General features: G+C 40.3%; 1 protein-coding gene across 1 annotated transcript in view; it reads left to right on the top strand.

The window, feature by feature from the left end:
• Positions 1-24,505, top strand: part of LOC102932988 (neural-cadherin) — a 92,464-nt gene that overhangs the window by 40,092 nt on the left and 27,867 nt on the right. Inside the window, exons 4-16 of the mRNA XM_037892274.2 lie at positions 2,405-2,609; positions 3,678-3,789; positions 6,965-7,214; positions 8,462-8,604; positions 8,952-9,124; positions 9,490-9,658; positions 11,095-11,265; positions 17,554-17,726; positions 17,866-18,033; positions 18,996-19,245; positions 21,627-21,754; positions 23,007-23,193; positions 23,445-23,588. Coding sequence (XP_037748202.2) covers positions 2,405-2,609; positions 3,678-3,789; positions 6,965-7,214; positions 8,462-8,604; positions 8,952-9,124; positions 9,490-9,658; positions 11,095-11,265; positions 17,554-17,726; positions 17,866-18,033; positions 18,996-19,245; positions 21,627-21,754; positions 23,007-23,193; positions 23,445-23,588 — 2,273 coding nt within the window. The remainder of the gene's footprint in view (positions 1-2,404; positions 2,610-3,677; positions 3,790-6,964; positions 7,215-8,461; positions 8,605-8,951; positions 9,125-9,489; positions 9,659-11,094; positions 11,266-17,553; positions 17,727-17,865; positions 18,034-18,995; positions 19,246-21,626; positions 21,755-23,006; positions 23,194-23,444; positions 23,589-24,505) is intronic.

Raw genomic sequence — 24,505 nt, 5'->3', positions numbered from 1 at the left:
GTTCTAATCAGCCTGTCATCTTAATTGTCTCCAGAAGGTTCCTGATTGTTCTGGAACCTTCCCTGTTACCTTACCCAGGGAAAAGGGACCTACTTAACCTGGGGCTAATACATCTGCCTTCTATTACTCTCCTGTAGCCATCTGGCCCGACCCTGTCACATTATATAACTGCACTCAAAAACAAAACAATGTAAAACTTTAGTGCCTACAAGTCCACTCAGTCCTACTTCTTGTTCAGCCAATCGCTCAGATAAACAACTTTTGTTTACATTTACGGGAGATAATGCTGCCTGATTCTTGTTTACAATGTCACCTGAAAGTGAGAACAGGCGTTCACATGGCACTATTGTAGCTGGTGTTGCAAGATATTTACACACCAGATGCGCTAAAGATTCATATGTCCCTTCATGCTTCAACCACCGTTCCAGAGGACATGTGTCCATGCTGATGATGGGTTCTGCCCGATAACAATCCAAAGCAGTACAGACTGGAACATGTTCATTTTCATCATCTGACTCAGATGTCATGAGCAAAAGATTGATTTTCTTTTTTGGTGGTTCGGGTTCTGTAGTTTCTGCGTCAGAGTGTTGCTCTTTTAAGACTTCTGAAAGCATGCTCCACACCTCGTCCCTCTCAGATATTGGAAGGCACTTCAGATTCTTAAACCTTGGGTTGAGTGCTGTAGCTATCTTTAGAAATCTCACATTAGTACCTTCTGTGCATTTTGTCAAATCGGCAGTGAATGTTGTTAAAATGAACACCATGCTGGGTCATCATCTGAGACTGCTATAACATGAAATATATGGCAGAATGCTGGTAAAACACAGAGCAGGAGACATACAATTCTCCCCCAAAGAGTTCAGTCACAAATTTAATTAACACATGATTTTTTTAAGAAGCATCGTCAGCCTGGAAGCATGCCCTCAGGCACGGTGGTTGAAGCATGAAGGGACATATGAATCTTTAGCGCATCTGGCACATAAGTATCTTGTGATGCTGGCTACAACAGTGCCATGCAAATGCCTGTTCTCACTTTCAGGTGACATTGTAAGCAAGAAGCAGGCAGCATTAGCTCCCGTAAATGTAAACAAACTTGTTTGTCTGAGTGATTGGCTGAACAAGAAGCAGGACTGAGTGGACTTGTAGGCTCTAAAGTTTTACATTGTTTTATTTTTGAGGGCAGTTATTTTTTGTGCATAATTCTACATTAGTAAGTTCAACTTTCATGAGAAAGAGATACAGTACTTGTATTAGGTGAATTGAAAAATACTATTTTTTATTTTTAGAGTGCAAATATTTATAATTTATTTTTTAAGTGAGCACTGTACACTTTGTATTCTGTGTTGAAATTGAAATCAATATATTTGAAAATGTGGAAAACATCCAAAAATATTTAAATAAATGGTATTCTATTGTTTAACAGTGTGATTAATTGTGATTAATTTGTTTAATCGCTTGACAGTCCTAATGTAAACAGATTCAGGTAAGTCTGGCTTCACTGCCGCTGCTACAGAATAGCTTTGCCAAGCAGCAGGAGGGTGATGCTGACAAGACTGGTCCGATTTATTGCTGCTATTCAGAAGCCTCTGAACAGCATTGAACTGTAAAGCTTTTGAGTATCAGAAGAGGCAGATGCTGGAGTTAGTTGCAGGGGAGGCGAAAATAGGCTGGAGAAGCAGTCAAGTGATGGAGGCCTACCTGCTACCTCTTCAGAGGCTCTGATCATGAAGGTACACAATTCCTCTCCTGTCCTGCAGAGTAGAGGGGGATAGCACTTCAAATAAAATGGGACATACTAGCCAGAGGTTGGTATCTACAATGGAGTCCCAAACAAGGCAGTGACAGTACCTGTTAGAAATCCCAGCCCCTTTCTCCTTCCCAGCAACTCTGGAAGCAGGGGCTGGGTTTCTCACCAGGTCATTGTCCTGGACCGCACTGGTGGGCCCTTTCCCCTTTGTCTTCCGTATCTACTTCTGTCCAGTAAGTGTCTGGTTAAGATGTTTTCAATCCCAGCTTCTGAAGAAAAATTAAAAGAAATATGTGTAGTTTAGCTACACGATCACTAAGGTAGAAAACTTAATGGTCTGCAAGGATTTGAAGGGTGTAAATACCAAGGAAGGAGTAAATGTTTAGTCAGGTGATTGGGAATAATGGGTTGAAATGAAGAAAAGGCAAATTGTTACCTAAGATCTGATATAGTGTGGAATAGCGTCCCCAAGGGAATGGCAGAGTCCCTTCTCCAAGAGTCATTTTAAATGTAGACCAGATGAAGTATTAGAAGATATTTGCAGGGGCCAGTCCTGCACTTTTCTGTAATTGGGCTATGTGGCGTAATCTGCCTTCTGACTCCTAGTGAAACAGACGGTAACAAATTGGCTAATGACTATGCTATTGTTCTTCACAGAGTAGCAGTTGTGGAGGCTGTTTCCTTCCAGAGCCAGCCTCTTTCTTACACCCTGCTGATGAACCCCAGTGGCCTTTTCAGCCTGAGCCAGGAGAGTGGAGAGCTCAGTTTGACCCATACAGTGGATTATGAGAGCGAGCACCATCTCTATCACTTTCTCGTGAAAGCAGTGGAAGCTGAGAGCTGGCTTAGCAGTGTAACTGAGGTACAATGAATCACTTGGCTTTACATGAATACAATGAATCACCTAACTATGGTCGCTATTTCCTCCATCAAGACTGTATTTAGTGATCTCATTACATACACTGATAATCTAAATAACACAAAGCTGCGTGTAGATTGGGAGGGAGGATGGTTTTATTGTCAAGGCACTGGACTGAGAATCAGATCTGGGTTCAGTTTCTGGGTCTGCAAAAATACTTCCTGTGTGACATTGGCCAAGGAACATTTTATCTTTGCCTTAATTTTAAAAACATAATCTGTTCAGAAAAAAACAGATTTGCTGCTTTCTTACTCACAGAGGTGTTGTGGGAACGAGTTTGATAGTGTCTGAGGGCAGTTTAGAGATATTACAGTAATAGGTGCAGTAAGTACCTAGATACTCAGACTGAGAGATGTATGACTGTGATGCATTATGAACTACAATGTGCTGAGCAAAAATAGCAAAAATATGACAAAGTATCTATAACTTTTCCTGGTCCACTTATTACTCCAAAGCCAAAGCTTTTTCTGTAATGCTGATTTCAGATTGAAACATAACATTTCATGCATTAAGATGTGATAATTGATTTTTTTTTTTAGCCAAAATTTTAGATTTTGAGTTTTTAAAAAAATTACATTAATTTTTTATGAAAATAGGACACTTCCAATTGAGTGGTCCTGATTCTGATGTTTTTTTAAATGGCAGAAGGGGGAATACCTTGCCTGAAATTGGACCAAGTTTGTAAAGTATAAAATGTGAAAAACCTTCTGATTTTGAGGTTTGCAGATTTCATAGCAAATATTTTGCAGTGCTACATTGTACCGAGAAGTTTTAGTGCCCAATGAACATTACTTTAAAATGGAAATGAAAATATTTTGTAAAAGTAAATGCATTGAGTGATCAGATATGAGCGAAAGGGGTAAAAACTAACAAGGCTGACCAGAGCCAGTACATCCGTGCACTCTCACATTTCATTTCTAAAAAGCAGCAGGTCAGTCCTGGTGGGCCTCTCTTCAGCAGACACCTATCATTTTCTGTTTTGTCTTTTCTTCTGTCTCCTGTCCCAAACAGGTGACAGTTCACATCACTGATGACAATGACTGGTCTCCAGAATTCCAGCACTCCATTTACAGCCGTGACAACATTCCTGAAACCATCCCAATTGGCACATCTCTGTTGCAAGGTGATCATTTCTCTGCTACCTCTTATTCCGTCTTCTCACAAGAATTAACTTGTGACTGTGGTCTACATAATCTGATCAATTAAATTGTTTACAATGCCCACCACCATGGTATCCGAGTACCTTCCAAAAGCGCATTAAAGGATGTGACCAACATCTGTCATATGTTTTTTTTTTCTTCTTTCTCTCTCAAGAGGGAATACTTTTTGTGGGGTTTTATTGTGTGTATAATGTGCTGCGTGGTGTCTCTCTCTTTTTAAGTGAGGGTGAAGAAGTGTGCCTTGCACTTGGAATGGAGGGTGATGAGGTTTGAGTGTAGTTCTTATATTCTGCAGGATTTCAAGCCATAGTCATGGACTGACCCCCTGAGAAATCTGTCTCCTACACAGATATCTCCTATGCAGTAGATAGTAGCATTGTTCCAGAGGAGCAGAACTGTTGACCTTCTCTCAGCGCTTGAGATGACCTTCTAGGTATCTTGAGCCTAGACCATTGAATGCCTTGAAGAGGAGGACCGAGATCTTGAACTGGAAGCAATATTCTATGGGGAACCAGTGTAGCGAGAGGAGGACAAGTTTTATGTGCTCATGGTAACTTACATGGCTGAGAAGGCAAGCTGTGGCGTTCCCTACTAGTTGTAGTTTCCTGTCGGCTGACTGTTTTGTGCCCAGCATCCTATATAAAGTATCAGTGCAGGGACTCAGGGACATCAGCGATCTAATGTCTCTTAGACATATACTTAAGGAAGGAATAGCTCACCTCCCTGATGCCTGGAGGTGAGGCCTGATACCCTGTAGGCAGGGAAGGAATGTCATTGTCTGTCTGTAACAGAGTGGCAACAAGTAAAATAAAACATAGCATCAGCATCTCTTCCACTTCTGCAGCACACCCTCCCGGCCATCCGAAACCCTTCCTCACATGGACACCTCTTGCAGCTGACTGCACAGCAATCTAGGCTCACGCCCCATTAGTGACGCTGATTTAATTTGGCCATCTCTTGTCTTCAGTCAATTACAGTTATTTTTCTGTTTCACACTCCATTACAGAAAGGCTGAAATCTCTTCAAACAGGCAGGCGCTGTGGTTTGTCCATACACAAGGCATTCACAGATTTTGTAAAATAGGTTTTACTATGGTGCAGTTGAATTAAAATGTGATGAAGGAACAAACTTTTGAAAAGCTCATGCAGTATATATTGCTATGCATGTGGTTTATCGTTCAACATTGTGTGCCTTGGACATGCGTATATTGTTACTTTGAATATAAACTTTGGAGTGAACAAGAAGATAAAAGTGCAATAGAAATGTCAGCTGTTTGAAAGATTAGAGCAATAGAAAATATCTATATACCAAAATAGCATCTAATTGCAAGGACGTTGTCAGCCTAAATTTCATATACTTATGTTACAGATAACATCATAGATTAAATCTGAATGAATTGTTTGAATAAATAGAAAATAGTTAAGTGTTTCACTCTTTTTATATTTCACTTTGGAAAATGAAACTGATTTTGTACAACTATTTAAGCCACTTTTATTTCAGTCTTCCTTGAGCTGTCATATGTTTGAATTCATAATGTTGCAGAAATTGTTTATCTGTTAAGCCGGGGGAGGGGGTTAGATTTAATGTAATGAAAACATTTATATTCACAATATGGTTTTAAAAAAATCTCTTCCAATCAAATTTTAAAAAATCTAAATGTTGAAAGCTACAATAGTGTCCTTTTTAAGTGAAATGGAGTTCTCTGGACCTAATAACTTATGGATATGGAAAATATATTTCTACATGCTATACTTTAGCATTTCACAGGCTTTCACTCTTCACTTTAATGTCTTTTATTTATTTTTTCCCTTTTATATTTTGAGTAAATAGGTCTGTTATTTATCATTGTTTCTTCAATAGTTATTCTATGTTTCCATTTTGAAAAAGCAACAGTTTCCATCTATTAGTTTAAACATCACATATGCATGCTGCTTGCTCTGTCAGAGTGCATCTGCATCATCACATCTGGGTGTTCTGTAGAAGTGTTTAACTTTGAGATAAAAGCCCTCAGATCTACCAATTGGATTAATGAGTTGGTTTAAACTGACGCCAGCCCAGTGTTGGTGTGATGTGAAGCCTCTTCATTCGGTGAGAAAAACAGGATGGCAATTAAGAGACAGCGCTACTCTTTTAAGATCACTTTTGTTACAACAGTGTAAACTCCAGCTCTTTGTTCGATTGACTCGCCGGCCTCTGAACCGATGGGGCATTGAGTACTGTGAATAAACATTTACTGGAGAAGAACATTTAATCACTCCTTGTACCTTTAAGCAGCAGGTAATTAAAAAAAAAAAGTTAGCTATGGCATAGCTAATTACATTTGAAAGGCATCCCCAGAGAGAGTTGGGTGGGGGGGCAACAGTGATGAACACGCAGCAAGGCTTTAATGTGGCTTGTGTGGTCGCAGCAGAGGACTGGGAGACAGCTCTCCCAGCGATCTTAAAAAACCCCACCTCCATGAGGGGCACAGCGCTGAAACTTGCTGTGCTCAGGGGTGTGTTTTTTCGCGCCCTGAGCGAGAAAGTTGCAGCGCTGTAAAGTGCCGGTGCAGACAAGCCCCTCGGGCCTTGAGACAACAGCGATTGCTTAAATCAAATTTAAAAAAAAAAAAAAAAGCTGACTCCACAAACATAACAACAGAAATGAGACAAAAAGCCCTTGGCCCTCAAGACTTTCATCGACAGCTCCTTTCCTTGTGCTCCAAGGAGGCTTTCTTGGAGGCAGCCTGGTGCTAGCTCTTCTTGAAGAGAATTGTTGCCCAATTGAAGTCCCAAGCTTTTCTGTCCCCTTGCTTCCTGTTTCTCCCTCTTTATACTTTGGCTTGCCCTCATTAGCTACAGCAGTGGTGGGCCTCTCTCCATTATTGACATTTCTCACAGCTGAACTGGGGCAGGTTTGATTTTGCTGTTTGCAGGCAAGGAGGGTTCTTAACCCCTTTGTGGCTCTGTGTGTTGCATGGGGTTTGTTGTCCCCATCACAGCAGAGACACTATTTATGGCTGATATTGTTCCAACTGCCTATTGATTGTGTGATAATTCAGTATTAACTACTTGTACAAACAATGTCATGCTGCATTCTGGAATATTCTTCCATGGCAAACTCATGTCTCTGGGGTCAGTCAAATTTTTTTTTTTTTAGTTCTTGCAACAGACTGTGACTCTGGCTCCAATGCTGAGATCACCTACTTCATTCAAAGCACTGACTTTTCCATCACGCCTGAAGGGATCATTAATTCTCACCAGCAGCTGAACTTTGAGCGAGCAAACCATATGTATGAGTTTGTGGTCATAGCTGTGGACAAAGGCCATCCTCCTCGGACAGGAACTGCATCAGTGCGCATCAGAATGACTAATGTGAATGACGAGGCACCTGTGTTCTCTCAATCTGGGTAAGCAGAGTTTAAATCCTGGATTGTTTTCTGTGTTGCAATTCATACTAATAATCCTGATTATACTTTGCTTAAGGGGCATATCCTGCCAGTTAATAAGCATCTACTTGTGTTCTGAGCACTCTCCACTACCAGTGAAGTCAGTGGAATAACTTACATGAGTGTGTGAGGGATTGGACTGACAGGTTCCAGTGGTTCTCAAACTTTTGTACTGGTGACCTCTTTCATATAGCAAGCCTCTGAGTGCGACCCCCCCTTATAAATTAAAAACACTTTTTAATATATTTAACACCATTATAAATGCTGGAGGCAATGCGGGGTTTGGGGTGGAGGCTGACAGCTTGCAACCCCCCCATGTAATAACCTTGCGACCCCCTGAGGGTTCCCGACCCCCAGTTTGAGAACCCCTGTTCTAGATTGTAAGAAGTACACATATTAATTGTGACATAGCACATTGGATCCTTAGATCCATTGTTACATACAGAGATAACATAATTAGGCTATATTTAATGGACTGACTGAAAGATCTAACTTCTAAGGGAATATTTTTGGATGTGCTGGTGCCTTGGTCTTATGATGACTAGCCCTCTAAACACCTGAGCCAGAAGGAGAGGATGGGTATGAAATGCTTGATCAAAACAAGTGTAAACTGAAAAAGATTGCATAGTAAATAACTTTCATTAGATTCTGTTTAGTTAAAATGCATTTTTCCCTCTGTAATAAATTTAAATTCTTTTTTGTCATAAATGTAAAATACAGCCATTTATAATAAAGTACTAAATGTGTTAACGTTTTATACATTTAAGATCTACAGTCCCATTCTATATATAGGGTCTTTATACCATCCTCATCACAGCAGTTCACATTTGGGTATTCTGGGATCCATTATTGTATTGAGACTTTACCAACATCAGTCACGTGAAGTTTGTTCTTTTTCTCATCCTCCCCCGCACCAGGGGAGAACTGTGTGTGCCGTGTAGTTTAGAGTCTTGTTTTTTGTTATTTTCCAAAAGGTCCTTAGAGGTATGCACAGAATTGCAGGATCACAATCATACAGTGCACACTGCAAACCAAAACTAGATTCTTTAGATAGTCAAAGGCTCTAGTCTTTAACTTGTTAGACTGTGGATGCCCAAAGGTAAACTATATCACATTCACAATGAGCATTCAGACCATTGGCAGCTTGTTAATGGGATTAATAGCTATCCTGATAGTAAATGTGCATCGATTGTTTATCTTTGCATCAGTTACAAAACATTCCTCTCGGAAGATGCTGGTCCCAGTACCTTAGTGGCTGCTGTACATGCAAAAGATCCTGATGGAGATGGAGTGTTATACCAGATTGCTGGAGGTAATGAAGATGGCAACTTTGAACTGGATAGCCAGAAAGGTAGGAAAAGAAGTTTTAAAACACTACCTTACCATAGGTTCAGACAGTAGCTCTGCTTTGTGTCCATGTTGAAAATAATTCATATAGTAATTGAATACATAATTATGAAAAAAGCAAAACCGCACCTCATTCATACAGTCTTTTTATGCTTTCCATAAATTAGAATAGGTTCCCTGTTGGGCCAGGCATTATAAAAAAACACAGGAAGACTTGGGTCTCTAGCTTAAGGAGTTTACAGTTGAAGAAGACCAACCCCATCCCAACTCACCCCAAAATATAGTGATATAGAAATATGACATTTTTGTTTACATTATCAGTAAAATTGCACTTTATCCTCCAAAATCTAGGCATCATTAAACTGCGCAGGAATCCTCTACCCAAACTGAAAGGACCTCAATACATATTAAACATCACAGCAACAGATGACAATGCCTCTGGGGGACCTACCCCTCTGAGAAGCTTTACAGTGGTTATTGTAGGAATTAATGACATTAATAACAACAAACCTGTCTTCAGAAAGGTAAGATATCTGTCTGTAAACCTTCTCCTCCATATAGATATCATCACCTTGGGGATGATACTGCCATCTTTAAGGGGGGCTATAGCAGTGTCTTCTTTGCTTGTAGTAAATGTTGATTTTAAGGGATTATATTTGCAAGTATGGTAGATCCTCTACAATGGAATATACTCCCAGTTTTCTGCAGTCTTCAGTATTTAAATTGGAAAAGGCTCCTTTTCAGGAAAGTTTTTTTGCTTCTCTAAGGCACTAAGTAATTGAAGCACGTTTTCTTTCATACTCTTCTCAAATGTACTGCAAACTCACTGGAACATTTCATAGCTAATTTCTATAGTTCTGTATGTAATAATATTTTGTTCTATTTGTAGTGCACTTACTACAGTGACAGCACCTGGGTTCTAGAAAACCAGCCCCCAGGCACCTACGTCTTGCAGGTGGAAGCCTATGATGCAGACCTGGGACTTAATGGAGAAGTTAAATATGAGCTTATGCACAGAGATGGAGCTTCACCAGGCTTCAGTATTGATCCAGATACTGGTAAGTGGCTCTATGCCTGTTATGTTAAGGCAGAATTGCAGTGAATTTGGGTGCATGCTTCTTTGGTATATTAACCGGGAATTGCTATAGCCATGTGGAGAACTATGTTTCCAGAACTGAGCCAACGTCAAACAGTCTGAAGTGAATGCTGAGGAAACTGAAAGCTTACCTTTAGTCTGAACACAGCAGAATCCTACTAAAATTATTGAGAAATCATACTTAATTTTTTTTAAATGCTATAGGCATGATGTAAAATATGATAAATCTTTGGCTAATCTTTAACATCCAAAATAAATTGTATTTGATGTGGTAGATAGTAAAAGAATCTAGAATATGTGGGTGCAAGCCTACACTGCTTTAGCTGGCAAGTCAGCAAGGAAAAACAAACCCCAATTTATCGGGGTATAAAACTATTCTGAAACATTAACTTTACCTTGGGACAAATCCCACTGTAGAAATATAAATAGTCTGTACTTTGCAGAAGAGGAAGCATGAATGGATCTACAGTTCTACTTGAGTGTATATTCACCCCTTTGATGTGAGCTAACAACTCTTTGAACTGATTAATGTCTGACAAATATAGATTGGAAGTCCAGAATTCAGTTTTAAAATACTACAAATAGAGTAGGTATCGCACCAGAAGGAGATGGTGGTAAACACTGCCGTGAGTGTTGAACTAGAGAAATATTGTCCCTATATAAATACAAAAGATACCCTCAGTGCAGAATGGTAATTCAGGATGTTCACACCTAAATATCTCTGACCCAACTATGTAACAGAGACCAAAGCCTGAGATGGGAAAGGGCAGAAGGTACAGGTTAATTGACAAAACTGAGATGCTAAGAAAGAAGCAGTTAGCAGAGAGTGAGACTTGTATTCTCAGATGGAAGTGTATCTTTGACAAACTTAGCCATAACTACAATATTTTACTCTATTTTAACCTATTTCATGAGGCTGTTACCTAAATCTTAAACTAAAGATGATTTTAGTTATATCACTTACATTTGCTGGGCATTGATTTTTCACTTAGCTGTCTTTGAAATACTCTGACTTAGGTTGTCATTGAAGTAACCTCCATGGACATTTCTTGGAAATCAGGGAAACTAACTTCTTTTCTGGGTGGGGAGAGGGAAGAGGGGTAAAAGGTATCTAGCCTGAAGCTCTCTGTCCAAGTGGCCAACCTGAAAGATGCTGGCTCTCGATAGTAGTGGCACAGTTAGTGCAAGCTGGTGACTGCGAGGAGTGGCAGAAACAGGGAACCTTAAGTTACTCATGTTTAATCAATACCTTGCACAGCGGTGGTGCAAGTAAGCTGAGCAATGTGGACCTGGCGTGTCCCGTTCTACTGCCTACTGTGTAAGTGATGCCTGGTGTGGTTTTGCTGGCTTAGTTATGGCACTGTATGTATGACACACATAAGGTGTTTCTGTTTCTAGGGATCATCACTACTACTCAGAGCTTTGACCGAGAGAAGCAGAGAGAGTGTACGCTCTCTGTTACAGCTACAGATCAAGCTCAGGAGCCACTGATTGGTGTTTGTCAAATCACCATCTTCATTGCTGATGTCAATGACAATGACCCGAAGTTTGAGAACAGTCGCTACCAATGTGAGTGATTTAACCACGCACCCTCTGTCCTAACAGCACACAGTGGCATGAACGTGGTTGACAGATTGAGTTCTTTTTGAAATACGGCTATCTGTGAAAATAACTCTTCATGATGGTGACTGTATCTCTCTTAAAAGGGATCAATTTTTGGGTGGCCTTATTCACTATGTGACTGGAACAATGCTATATGGTTCAAGTTGACTTGTTTTCCCAGACACAATGGAGGTGACACTCTTAACCTTTCCAGGGGTAGTTAAATCCTGCCTTTCTGTGTGAATCTCTTGGTATCTATCCTGCTCAGTAGGAATGTGTCTGTTGTATGTTTTTCTGAAGGAGTATATTCAAATATATGGGACAGCAAGATAGGTTGGCAGAATGAGTCGATATTCCTAGACCAGAACCTTATTTCTGGGACTCCTTTAACCCTAAAGTAATAGGGAAGGTGAGACTCCAAGGAGCCTGTAATCTGTCCTGACACCTCCTTGGCGTGAAAACAAACTTTGTGGAAATTGAAGGGGCTCATGAAAGGCCTTGTCTAGGCTAGGATAAAAGGTGGTTTTGTTTAACTAAAGGTGTTAAACCCTTTTAAAATCCCTAGTGTGGACAGGGCAAGTTATATTTTAACACCTGTTAGCTGGCTGTGACAAACAGTAGGGCACAATCATTTAACACTTTTTAAAAAATGTGTAAACTTGTCAGTACCTAGTAGAAACAGGTTTTTAAGTAGCACTTAATTAAAATGTGTTGGCCAACATGCTTTAGGAAAAGGAGTGTGTGTGGCGGTGGTGATGTGTGTCGGTTTTTTTGTTGTTGTTTTTTATAAGTGCCTACTTTGAGCTAGGCATGATGCAGACATGTGCAGTGCAAACTTTTCCAGACCTGCTAGTGCACCCTAATCTCAACTTGCAATACTGAGTCTTTTGAACTTAGACAGACAGACAGTTGTCGCAATTTCTGTGCTTGTTCTGATGTGAGGAATAGGGATTAGGAGGCTGTCAGAATTGTCACATGTGGCTTGAATTAGATGTGAATGCAAGCAATTAAAATATGACTACATTTGAGGTTTTAATAAATCCCAATTCCAGCAAAACTCAAAAGGACACATTATTTCAAAGGAGGAGCACAGGAACTGCCATACTGGATCAGACTTAATGGTCCATCTAATCCTCTACCCTGTGTCTGACAGTGGCCAGCACCAGATCATCTGAAGGAAGATGTCAGAGACCCCAGACTGAACAGTTATGAGTAACCTGCTCATAGAAGTAGTGAATTTGGTATATGTGAAGTAGTGAATTGGGTATGTGTGAAAGTTACCTGATTGGTCACCAATATGGTTCCTGAGGACAGGCAGATCACAGGCAGCTGTGTTTCATTTGTGATCTGGAAGGGACTTGCCAAAACAGTAACATGGTGAGATAATGTTTTTTGTGATGCAGATATCTGTTCCACTAGGAACTGGACTGACTCTAATAACTCTCATGGGCCACTAAACTCACTGGATGACAGTCTCTCTTGGTCACTACTGTCCTGGCCTGGATTCAAATCTGTTGCCTAGAAGTAAAAAATTCTTCATTACCAATCCATTGAGCTGTTCAGTTTCCCAAGAAATCTTTGTTTATTTAAATTGGAATAAGAGTATATGGATCTAATTTACTATAACGTATTTAGCTTCAATTTTGAAAGCTTTGCATAGAGAGAAATTATAAATTTCTTATATATTTGATTGGTAAGAGTTTTACATTTTTATATGCAGGCATCTGTTACCTTAGCTTAAGTTAACTCCCATTGCTTGTCTTCACAAAATTGTCGGATTACTATATAACTGTTCCCTTGGTCCCTGCAAATAACTTCAACATCTCAGCTGTTCACAGGCTAAAAAGGCAGTAAGTCGGTTCAAGAAAATCATGTCCGTGGCTACAGAAATAGTCATTTAGGTACTCTGGACATATTTACAACATGTAAAAGTGAGAAACTTAGAAAAGCACAGAAATGTATGTTAGTTCTGTTCACTGTTTCTATAATCATAGAATCATAGAATCATAGAATATCAGGGTTGGAAGGGACCCCAGAAGGTCATCTAGTCCAACCCCCTGCTCAAAGCAGGACCAAGTCCCAGTTATATCATCCCAGCCAGGGCTTTGTCAAGCCTGACCTTAAAAACCTGTAAGGAAGGAGATTCTACCACCTCCCTAGGTAACGCATTCCAGTGTTTCACCACCCTCTTAGTGAAAAAGTTTTTCCTAATATCCAATCTAAACCTCCCCCATTGCAACTTGAGACCATTACTCCTCGTTCTGTCATCTGCTACCATTGAGAACAGTCTAGAGCCATCCTCTTTGGAACCCCCTTTCAGGTAGTTGAAAGCAGCTATCAAATCCCCCCTCATTCTTCTCTTCTGCAGACTAAACAATCCCAGCTCCCTCAGCCTCTCCTCATAAGTCATGTGCTCTAGACCCCTAATCATTTTTGTTGCCCTTCGCTGGACTCTTTCCAATTTATCCACATCCTTCTTGTAGTGTGGGGCCCAAAACTGGACACAGTACTCCAGATGAGGCCTCACCAGTGTCGAATAGAGGGGAACGATCACGTCCCTCGATCTACTCGCTATGCCCCTACTTATACATCCCAAAATGCCATTGGCCTTCTTGGCAACAAGGGCACACTGCTGACTCATATCCAGCTTCTCGTCCACTGTCACCCCTAGGTCCTTTTCCGCAGAACTGCTGCCTAGCCATTCGGTCCCTAGTCTGTAGCGGTGCATTGGGTTCTTCCGTCCTAAGTGCAGGACCCTGCACTTATCCTTATTGAACCTCATCAGATTTCTTTTGGCCCAATCCTCCAATTTGTCTAGGTCCTTCTGTATCCTATCCCTCCCCTCCAGCGTATCTACCACTCCTCCCAGTTTAGTATCATCCGCAAATTTGCTGAGAGTGCAATCCACACCATCCTCCAGATCATTTATGAAGATATTGAACAAAACCGGCCCCAGGACCGACCCCTGGGGCACTCCACTTGACACCGGCTGCCAACTAGACATGGAGCCATTGATCACTACCCGTTGAGCCCGACAATCTAGCCAGCTTTCTACCCACCTTATAGTGCATTCATCCAGCCCATACTTCCTTAACTTGCTGACAAGAATGCTGTGGGAGACCGTGTCAAAAGCTTTGCTAAAGTCAAGAAACAATACATCCACTGCTTTCCCTTCATCCACAGAACCAGTAATCTCATCATAAAAGGCGATTAGATTAGTCAGGCATGACCTTCCCTTGGTGAATCCATGCTGACTGTTCCTGATCACTTTCCTCTCCTCTAAGTGCTTCAGGATTGATTCTTTGAGGACCTGCTCCATGATTTTTCCAGGGACTGAGGTGAGGCTGACTGGCCTGTAGTTCCCAGGATCCTCCTTCTTCCCTTTTTTAAAGATGGGCACTACATTAGCCTTTTTCCAGTCATCCGGGACTTCCCCCGTTCGCCACGAGTTTTCAAAGATAATGGCCAAGGGCTCTGCAATCACAGCCGCCAATTCCTTCAGCACTCTCGGATGCAATTCGTCCGGCCCCATGGACTTGTGCACGTCCAGCTTTTCTAAATAGTCCCTAACCACCTCTATCTCTACAGAGGGCTGGCCATCTCTTCCCCATTTTGTGATGCCCAGCGCAGCAGTCTGGGAGCTGACCTTGTTAGTGAAAACAGAGGCAAAAAAAGCATTGAGTACATTAGCTTTTTCCACAATAATGAGAAATTGAACCATGAGTAGGACAAGAGTAATATCTGTTTGTGAACTTGGACTTCATCCAAACTCCAGTATATTAAATTTACTTAAAGACCACTCATACAATTTCATATAAAGAATATACGTATATAAAACATGAACGTGTTTAGGTTTAGTGGTCTAATGCTCTTATATTGCAGAAATGAGTTTGAATCTGGCTTTAAAGGAAGTCAGGAGATGTGAGTATTTTTGGACAACTCTAAATAAGCCCCCATTGTGCTGCAGCAGTTGGAAAAAAACATTAAATTGGATAAGGAATGGGATAGAAAATGCTGGATGTAGTTTAATGTCAGTATTTAAATTAATAGAACACCTTCACCTGACATACAGTGTTCAGTTCTGGTATCCCTATGACAAAACAGATGCAATGGAAATGGGGAAAGGATAAGGAGGAATTTCAAATGAGCATTGAATTATTAGAAGTATGGATAAACTTGCACATGAAGAAAGAGTGAAAAGACTTAGGAGTGTTCTGTTTAGAGAGGAGCCATAGAAGAGGGGGCAGAATAAAGGCTTTAAAAGCAATGAATGGGATAGATGAGACCCTGCTATTTTCATTCTTTCATAATACAAAAACAAGGGAACATTCCATGAAACTGAAAGGCAGCACATTTATCTCTGATAAAAAGGAAATACTTTTTAAAACAAAACTAACCTGCAAAAATCATTGCCACGAGGATATTATTGAGGCCAAGAGTTTAGCAGGATTCAAAAAAGGTTTGGAGGCGAATGAGAGTGTATGTCAAAGGGGAAAGAAACAAAGAGTTCTGGAACTGATATAAACCGTCACACTTCGCAGCATCAACCAGCCTTGTAGGAGGTTAGGGAGAAAGTTAGACTCTTCCATAGCTGTCCGCTTCAGGGTTTCTTACACCTTCCTCTGGATCATCTGTACTGGTCACTGTCAGAGTCACAGATTACAGTGGTGCTTTCTAGCTTTGGAATCATCTAGTCTGACCACCTGTGTAGCATAGGCCATAGACCTTCCCCAAAATAATTCCTAGAGTAGAGACTTGATGCTGGTGTATATGGTGCACTGGTCCAATCTGGTATAGCAGTAGCTATGTTCCTGTCTGAGTGGACTTTGCAAGCATGATACCACCACCACTCAGTTTGGTATGAATGATGGGACAGAAGTCCTAACAGTGATGTAAGGGTTTTGTAGGACGGAACAGGGAAGTCTTGACAGAGGGGAGGGTCACGTATGTTTGAAGGTGAGCCTGACTCAATGCCTTCAGCCACTCTGTTCATTCAGTGCTACCAGTATCTGCCTTTCATGAGCATTAAAACTGAGGTTGAATTTTGGGTTCAATATAATGCTGTTGCTTCTTGGTGATTGAGAAGCTTCCTGCTCCCTTCCTCATATGGGGAGCCAGCTAGCAAAAAGCACTTCTTCAGGATTGGGAAACTGTTCTGTCCCAGCCATGGGGCTGCTCTGACAGTGTGTTCTAATATTTGTCTACAAGCAATCAATGTTTGTACGTCATGGAATTAAAAATACTGTCTCCTCTTTATAACAAAATCAAATGTAATTAGTCATGGGTTTCTAATGTTACTGGTAACTGCTGGTGCTCTATTCTCATATGCTATGACCTTATTCAAATACTTTGGTTTAAACAATTCATCACTATTAATTATCCATACATGTCTGGAAGAGGCTGTACTCAAATGTTAAACTGTATATAATAGTGACATCCTGGTAATAGTTACAGACGTGCTTATCACAAACAAGGAACACACGATACAATGCAGCATCCTTTCCAATTCAGCTTTGAACCTTTTGGTACAATGTATTTTAACAGGATACTATTCTCAGAACATAAAATCTATTACAGGACAATTGAGACTCTCTTGTAGTATTTACTAGCAATAAATTCCATTGCTATTAGTTTTTTTCAGTACCAGCAAACCACCTCCAGACATACTTCTACTTGTAAGAATGGCATGACTAGGCCATTTATTCTTTGGCAGTCACATTTTGGTGGGCAAAGAAAAGTGACTTAGATGAGAATAGGGAGCAACAAACGTGCTTCACTTAACAGCTTTCATAACTGTACATAATACAGTAGGGAAAAACCAAGAGAAAACTTAGATATTTTTGTGTTGCAATAATTTAAAAACAGCATAATCAAAACAACATTTATTTTAGTTGAACAGACACCCTTGATATTTTACATATTGTATTGACTTACAAAGTGATGGTAATTCTAGTTTAATGTGAAACCAACTTCTCTGGAATACTGGTTCACTTCGTATAAAGGAAGGCCTAACCCTGTTCACCTACAAATATAGCCAGGTCTTTTAGGCTGTTTCACAGCTCATATGCCAGTGTGATTGTGCAGTCGTGATCCGTAAACTGGAAATACTGCCACACTGTTCTGTGATCTTAGCACTGACCTGGAGCTGAGAATTGTAAGTGTCCCCTTTACTTCTAGAATTGCCAGATCCAGGAATATTGCCATTATATATGAGAATGAGGCCTGCTGAGAATACGTCTCCTCCTTTTTTCACAGACTTCCTCCGTGAAGACACCCCAGTGGGCACAAGTTTCCTCCGGGCAGCAGCTCATGATGATGACCAAGGTGTGAATGCTGCCATCGTATATTCCATGTTACAGCAACAGCCAGAATACTTCCAAATCAACCCCAGCACCGGCTGGGTATATGTGAACCATCTGATCTCCCAGGTAACAGGACTCTTGTAATTCAGAATGTAACACAGCTTTCTTCCTGTGGAATATGTTGCAGAGAGTTAATCTCAATCTGTTGATCTGTGCAAATCAGTTTTTAGATTTCCTTAAACTTTTTGTTAAAACTACTTTGTAGATAACTCGAATCAGCCGGTATATTGTAGCAACAGATGGAGGCAACAGAAGCAGCACTGTGGAGCTGACTGTAACTATCACTAATGTACTCAATCAGCCCCCACATTGGGAACAGAGCGGATACTGGGTTACAATCCCGGAGAACACTATTCGTGACACCAAGATAGTGGTATGCTATAAGAGAACCTCCTTCTCTCTCTAGAATAGCCCCCTCTCCCTTCCTTCTGTCCTGTCTGTGTACGTAGATGGATATACATGCCTTTACTACCTTGCATTGTGACCCTATCAGATTTCACAAGCTATGTGCTTTTAGCTTTACGTGGGATATCTCCAAGGAAATTCCAGAAGCTGCCGGAGATGATGTGACTCTGAAGGCCGCACTCTTCTCTGTTGTCCTGTAAAGCCAGTGCCCCAGCAAGGGGTGCTCCTGGAGGGAGCATCTTTTGGATGAGTTGCAAAACTGAGGCTTAGCCCATATTAAAAATCCTAGAGCATTTTCCACAAGAGTTGAGCTGTTAATTCCAGTGTCCTGACCAAATTTCAGCTTGAGTGATTCCATTCTGCCTACCTGAGTTCTCCCTGCAATTTTCAGTGCCGTCCATACCTGCTGTTTTAGTGGCGGAGTAGCTGTGCTGTATTTCAGCAGTGGATGAAATGTGTATTGTTTATTTTTCTTAGTCAAACAAGTTTTTTAAACTGGACACACTGATTGCTTCATCCCAGGCAGTCTTTTCTGTAATTGCTCATTGATTCCTACAGTTCCTTTTCATCTCCCAGGCCTCTGATCCGAGCATTTGGAAACAATTCGTTTTATCCAGCCAGGCTCATGCACAGCTTGCGGAAGAGTGAGATCCTCATAGTAATCCCCCTTTGGATGTGTTTTGGGGAAAAAGCTTCCTTTACCTGAAGGTGGTGTTCATACCCTTTGCCATATTTACAGAGCAGGGAAATTTAATATTGATTCAAACTTGGAACCACAGCAAAAGCAGTACAAAAATTAGACAAATCTCCAGAATGAAGGCAAACTGTCTGTCTTGTCATGCATGCACAACCCCAACCCCCCAAACTGACATCTTAATACTCAGAATCATGCACTTCATAAACAAATACAGTGGCTTTTTTTCTCTTCAGACTGTCAAAGCCACATCCTCCCTTGGTGATCCCAGGGTTACATATAACCTGGAGGAGGGTCAAGTTCCAGAGACTAACATGCCTGTTCGTTTCTACCTGAAGCCAAACAGAGTGGATGGATCTGCTTCTCTACTAGTCTCGGAACCACTTGACTTTGAGACAACTAGGTTTTTCACTCTGAGAGTCAGGGCACAAAATGTAGCAATGATTCCTTTAGCTTCATTCACCACTGTCTATATTAATATAACAGGTAAGTACCACTGAAGTACTGTAACTAGAACAGGTAATTTTAGAATGGCTCTCACAGTATTTCTAAAATATCAGTACAAGAAATTATGGAATGAAGCCTGGACTTAACAGCATAAGATTTCTTTTGAGTTTTAAGACGTGCAGTAGTAGAAATAGTCTTTTCATCTGAAGAAACCACAAAGTGTGATTTAACAAGTGGGATGTGGTATTTAAAAACATACACTTAATATAGAAATACCTGCACTAAAAAGTAATGCAGTGCTGTGTAAGTGTAAAATTAAAGGAATCCTTCTAATGCCAGAAATGGCCCAGTAAGTGTTCCAATTCTAGTGAGAGAAAAGTGTAGTATTGGAAATATTTCATATATTAGGGATATTTGGGGATTACTGAAATGATTAACTCTTGGAACAGGACAGCAAAAATGCATACCTAGTAATTGTTAATTGTCCCTTTAAAAAAAAAACCAAACATCTTTGCACTTTTAAGGAAAAAAACCCTACTATATAATTTCACAAATTATTAAAATTAAATGTTACTTGTTTGTCCCTCGTTAGTTCACATTACATACACTTGTGTAGTGGGTTAGCAGTGGTGTGGGTGTGGGTCAGTGGGAGGCCACTCTGCCTCACTACATCAGGGCCATCAGAAAAAGATACGAAAAAGTTCATCTTTACTAATTTCACTACCATAATTGCACAGTGAAAATTATGTTCATCTATGGAGTTCTTCCATAATACACCAAAACAGCTGTTGTTTATTTGTGTAGTGGCTAGTGCCTAAAGTCAGGACAAGGGCCCTGTTGTGCTAGGCGCCACACACGCACACCTCCCTCCCTCCCTCCCTCCCTCCCTCTCTCTCTCTTTGGAACAGAGAATGTCTTTTGAAATGAAAACATTCTGTGCTCCAAAGAGATTACAATCAAACTACCACAAATCAATATTCATTAGTAACATTGTTCCATGGTCCTATTAATAGTGTTGTAACTCAGTTTAATGGCAACTTCATTTTAGCCAGAAACAAAAATGATCTTCCAGTAACGTAAAATTCAAAACAAGAGATTCATTTTGGGGTGGGGGAAGGGAATGCAAGTTAAACCACTTTTAAGTGGGAATTAGCTACCAGAAGGCCTCAACTTATAAAATATGACTTTATATATGCATATGCAAAAAAATACACACACATTATATACATAGAGAGAGAGATTGTATTCCCCCCACTCTCAACTCAACAATGGGTGAATGCATTTACTAAAACTGAAAGAATATTGATTGTGTTTGTTGAAATAACACATGAAAAATAGTCTATCACAAGGGAGAGTTAGGAACACAGGAAAACTGGGTTATAAAGCAAGCCTGTAGTAACAACAAACACAGTAGCAATCTAAGGCCCTGATCCTACAAGCACTTGCACATGTTGGAATCAGTGGGACCATCTCATGGTTGTAAAGTTAAATATGTGTGTTTGCAAGATCAGGCCCTAAGAATTTGTCAGCCTCATTCATCGAGAGATGCTTAAAATTGCATTTCCCTGTTTTACCTACTATTGTTACATGTAATGTTTAGAATAGAAAATATTTAGCAAAATATTTTTGTCTGTTTTTAATTTGTTTTTTGTGTTTTACGGTACTTGGTGTAGCTTCAATTTCATCAATTGACTTCAGTCAGCTCCTCTGTTTGGCCTTTCACACAGCAACAGGGGAAAGAAGTTTTTTAAAACAGAAAAATGTGGTTGTAAAACTGCAGAAGTTAGCTGGGGAGTTCAGTGCAAATGTAGCACCTGAAGCTACTTTTAATCCATATTTTGAAAATGACTGGATTTCAAGTTGACAGTATCTCTTTAAATTAATGACACTTCATAACTGCAGTTACTGACACTGGAGTGGTCCCCAAGGCTCTGATCCTGCAAAGACAAGGGCAGGCCTGCACACAAACTTTCATCAAAATAACAAAAGGGGTGAAGTAAAAACCAGTTATTTTGGTGGAGGTCTGTTATCAGACGTTAGTCCTATCTTAAATTTAGATATGGTGAACAGTTCCACTGGTGTCAATAAGTAATCCTGAATGCTATTCAGTAGGTATGTAAGTCTTTGCCAGGACCAGGGCCAAAGAATATCCAGCTCCTGGTATCAGTAAGTTAATAGGTTAATCGGTGTCTCGCATAATACCTGAAATCACAGCATCACGTCTTCCAGAAACTTCACAATCGCTCTAATTAAAAGAGCTTCTGCCATCTGCCTTGAGAATGGGAAAGCAGAAAACAGGATTGGACATTAGCAGGAACTCTGTGATAGTTTTTCAAAACAGTCTGCTAATTTGTTTTTTAAAAGGTGCAGTTTTAAGATTTGAACCTCCTCTCATTATCTCTTAACTCCTCTCTCTGCAGATGTCAATGATAATGTTCCGTTCTTCACATCTTCTACCTACAAGGTGTCTGTACCTGAAGAAGCAGCTATTGGCACATCTGTTGCCCAAGTTTTAGCAACTGACTTGGATTCTGGGCCATACGGAGAGGTTTAGCTTATCACATACTCTTTTTCTCCCAGCAATATTAATCTGTTAAATAGCATTGACACAGTTAAACAATGAGAAAAGATAAGTAGCAGATGGGACAATAATGAGCCATAGGCACCTCTCCCTTCCTCTTTGAGCAGGGTGGCTAATTTTTACCTAAATAAGAGTTGTCTCTGATCTGTAAAAAACAGGAGAGGAAGGATGGTCCTGTGGTTAGGGCACTAGTATGGGAGATCTGGATTCAGTCTCTATTACACCACTGGCTTCCTGTGTGACCTTGGGCAAGTTAGTCTCTCTGTGCCTCAGTTCCCCATCTGATAGTAGTGATAATAGCACTGCCCTACCTCACAGGGGTCTTGTGAGGATAAATATAGTAAAGATTAAGAGGCAGTCAGATATTACAGTGATCGGGACCATACAAGTACCACAGATAGGTGGGTAGGTATGATGTATACAGTCTGCTCCATCTCAGACAGAGGGAGACTCTAGATCATGTCACATAGTGACCCAACTTGAGCTGGAGATGTGATGAAGCACTGCATGCTGCTACTCATGCTCTCTTTGGGCTGCCCCCACCATATTAATTGTCAGGCTGCAGGCTTCATTTTTGAACTTTTTGTTCATGTTTGACTCATGAGTGGCTGGCTTTTTGGCCAGCTCTGGTGTAGTGATCAAATACAAACAGGCAAGCAGCATTGTGAAGTGCTGCTCACCCTTTTCTGCCCCATTCATTACCCCCTCCCCAAAATCCACAGCATGGCTCTTGTTAGAGAACTTTGACTCTCAGCGTGTTATCATTTTGTAACTTATAAACCTGCCATAAGCTGTCACTGAAAAACTGTGTAGCAAATATTGTATATAGAACTGGTGGGAAAATGTGTGGGGATTTTTCCTTTCAAAAAAATTTACTTTTCGTCATAGAACTGAAAATTTTCAGCTGAAAAGTTTTTGGTTTTCAAAGTTTCTGTGAAATATGTGGTTTATTCCAAGCTCAGTTTTCCTTCGGAAAACTTTGATGGAAATTTTTTTGACCAGTCCTAATTGTATATTACCAGGAACATCGGGGTTATTTTACATAAGCATTCTAACTTTGTTGTCAAACTGAGTGAAGGCCTCAAGAACAGTCTGTTCAGTCAAGAGCCTCTTCAGATATTATTTTGCAGACAGTTTGAAAGGGCTCAGGAAGGATGGGGAAACAGCACTCGCATGAAATGGTATGCATGGAACCTCACATACAATTTCTGAACTTCAGGTTCAATATTCAATATTGGAAGACCCTAGTGAAGACTACCGGTTCTTCATCGTTGATCCTGAGACAGGAATTATTTCCACCAAAGCATCTTTTGACAGAGAGAAGAGAGGCTCTTATTTAATTGAAGTTCAGTCTCAGGATTCTGCAGAGTCTGCGCGACCTGGTGTTTATGGGCAGCCCAACACAGGTAAGCATAACAGCTCAGATACCAGGTCAGAAAGGGTTCCACTGCCATTGATAGAAGTGGAGTTTTTCATGGAATGTCAGAGTGAGTTACACAGACAAGATGGGTGAGGTAATATCTTTTATTGGACCAACTTTTGTGGGTGAGAGAGACAAGTCTTCGAGCTTTGCACAGAGCTTTTCTTCAGGGGTAGGTTAGGCCATCCCACAAGTAACTTTATGTCTGGTCTCCGTAATCTAAATTTTCTTTTTCAGATACAGCATATGTGAAGATTTTTGTCAGTGATGTCAATGACAATGCTCCAGCTTTCCCTCACCCAGTATATGAAATCAGTATAGAGGAGGACAAGGAAGTTGGAAGTGTTGTTGTGACAGCAACAGCAAATGATGAAGATGAAGGTGTGCCAACATACTTCTCCTATATTTTTCAGTGCTTTTGAGTAATGCAGCGTCCACCATAATAATGGTTTCTCTTGTGAGCTAATGATTTTCTGTTTTAATCCCGTGATTGATTGTATTTAGGAGAAATTTTAAATGGATTTCAATAGTTTGGAGAGGAGAAGAATCTCTGTGGCTTAAATGTGTCAAGAACTCTTAGTAATCTACTCAAGTTTCCACTTTGTAGAATAACAATATGCTAGTGATCCTTTTATTTTAGAACAACAGATATTTAAATCCTCACAATTCTTCTATTTGGTGGTGATGTGCTAAATGCCCCTCTTAGTCTGGGTTGGTGGAGGAGAAAGGAGAGAACTTGGAGCATACTGCTGGCATTGAGAATATGAAAAAAAATGAACCCACAACTTGTTAGTCGTTTCGATAGGTGGGTTACTACTGGGGCCTAACTCTCATGTTCAAACATCTGAAATACAGCGGGTTTTTTTCTGACTCCTATCAGTTACTGCTCATGTCACATCAGTAGTATATGGGTAAGACATTTCATAATAAATTAAAAGGTTGAAAATGTTTCCCCCCTCTATTAAGAGCTTACATATTCTATATGGAAAATGATTCTTTGCCCCTGTGCTAAATGGAGTGAACTTGATTTTTAACAATCAAAACAGCTTCAGTGTATCAAGTATCTTGTCATGTTTCTTCCTTTTTTCCTTTCCAAAGAACAATAGCTTATCACTTTCTCAAGTTTCCAAACATTTTGCAGCAATGCAAAAGAAAATAACTAGGATCGTATGGATGGAATATATTTTGAAAACAAATGGTCTTTTGAAACCTTGCTGTTTTTTTGAGATTTTGGCACCACCTGGTGGTAAAAATAAAATGAGTGTGTAGTAACAACATATGTTTGGGTTTAACATGGG

This window comes from Chelonia mydas, chromosome 2 (assembly GCF_015237465.2).
Source record: "Chelonia mydas isolate rCheMyd1 chromosome 2, rCheMyd1.pri.v2, whole genome shotgun sequence".
Lineage (NCBI taxonomy): Eukaryota > Metazoa > Chordata > Testudines > Cheloniidae > Chelonia > Chelonia mydas.
The sequence above is the reverse complement of the archived record's forward strand: the minus strand, read 5'-3'. Positions and strand labels throughout refer to the sequence as shown.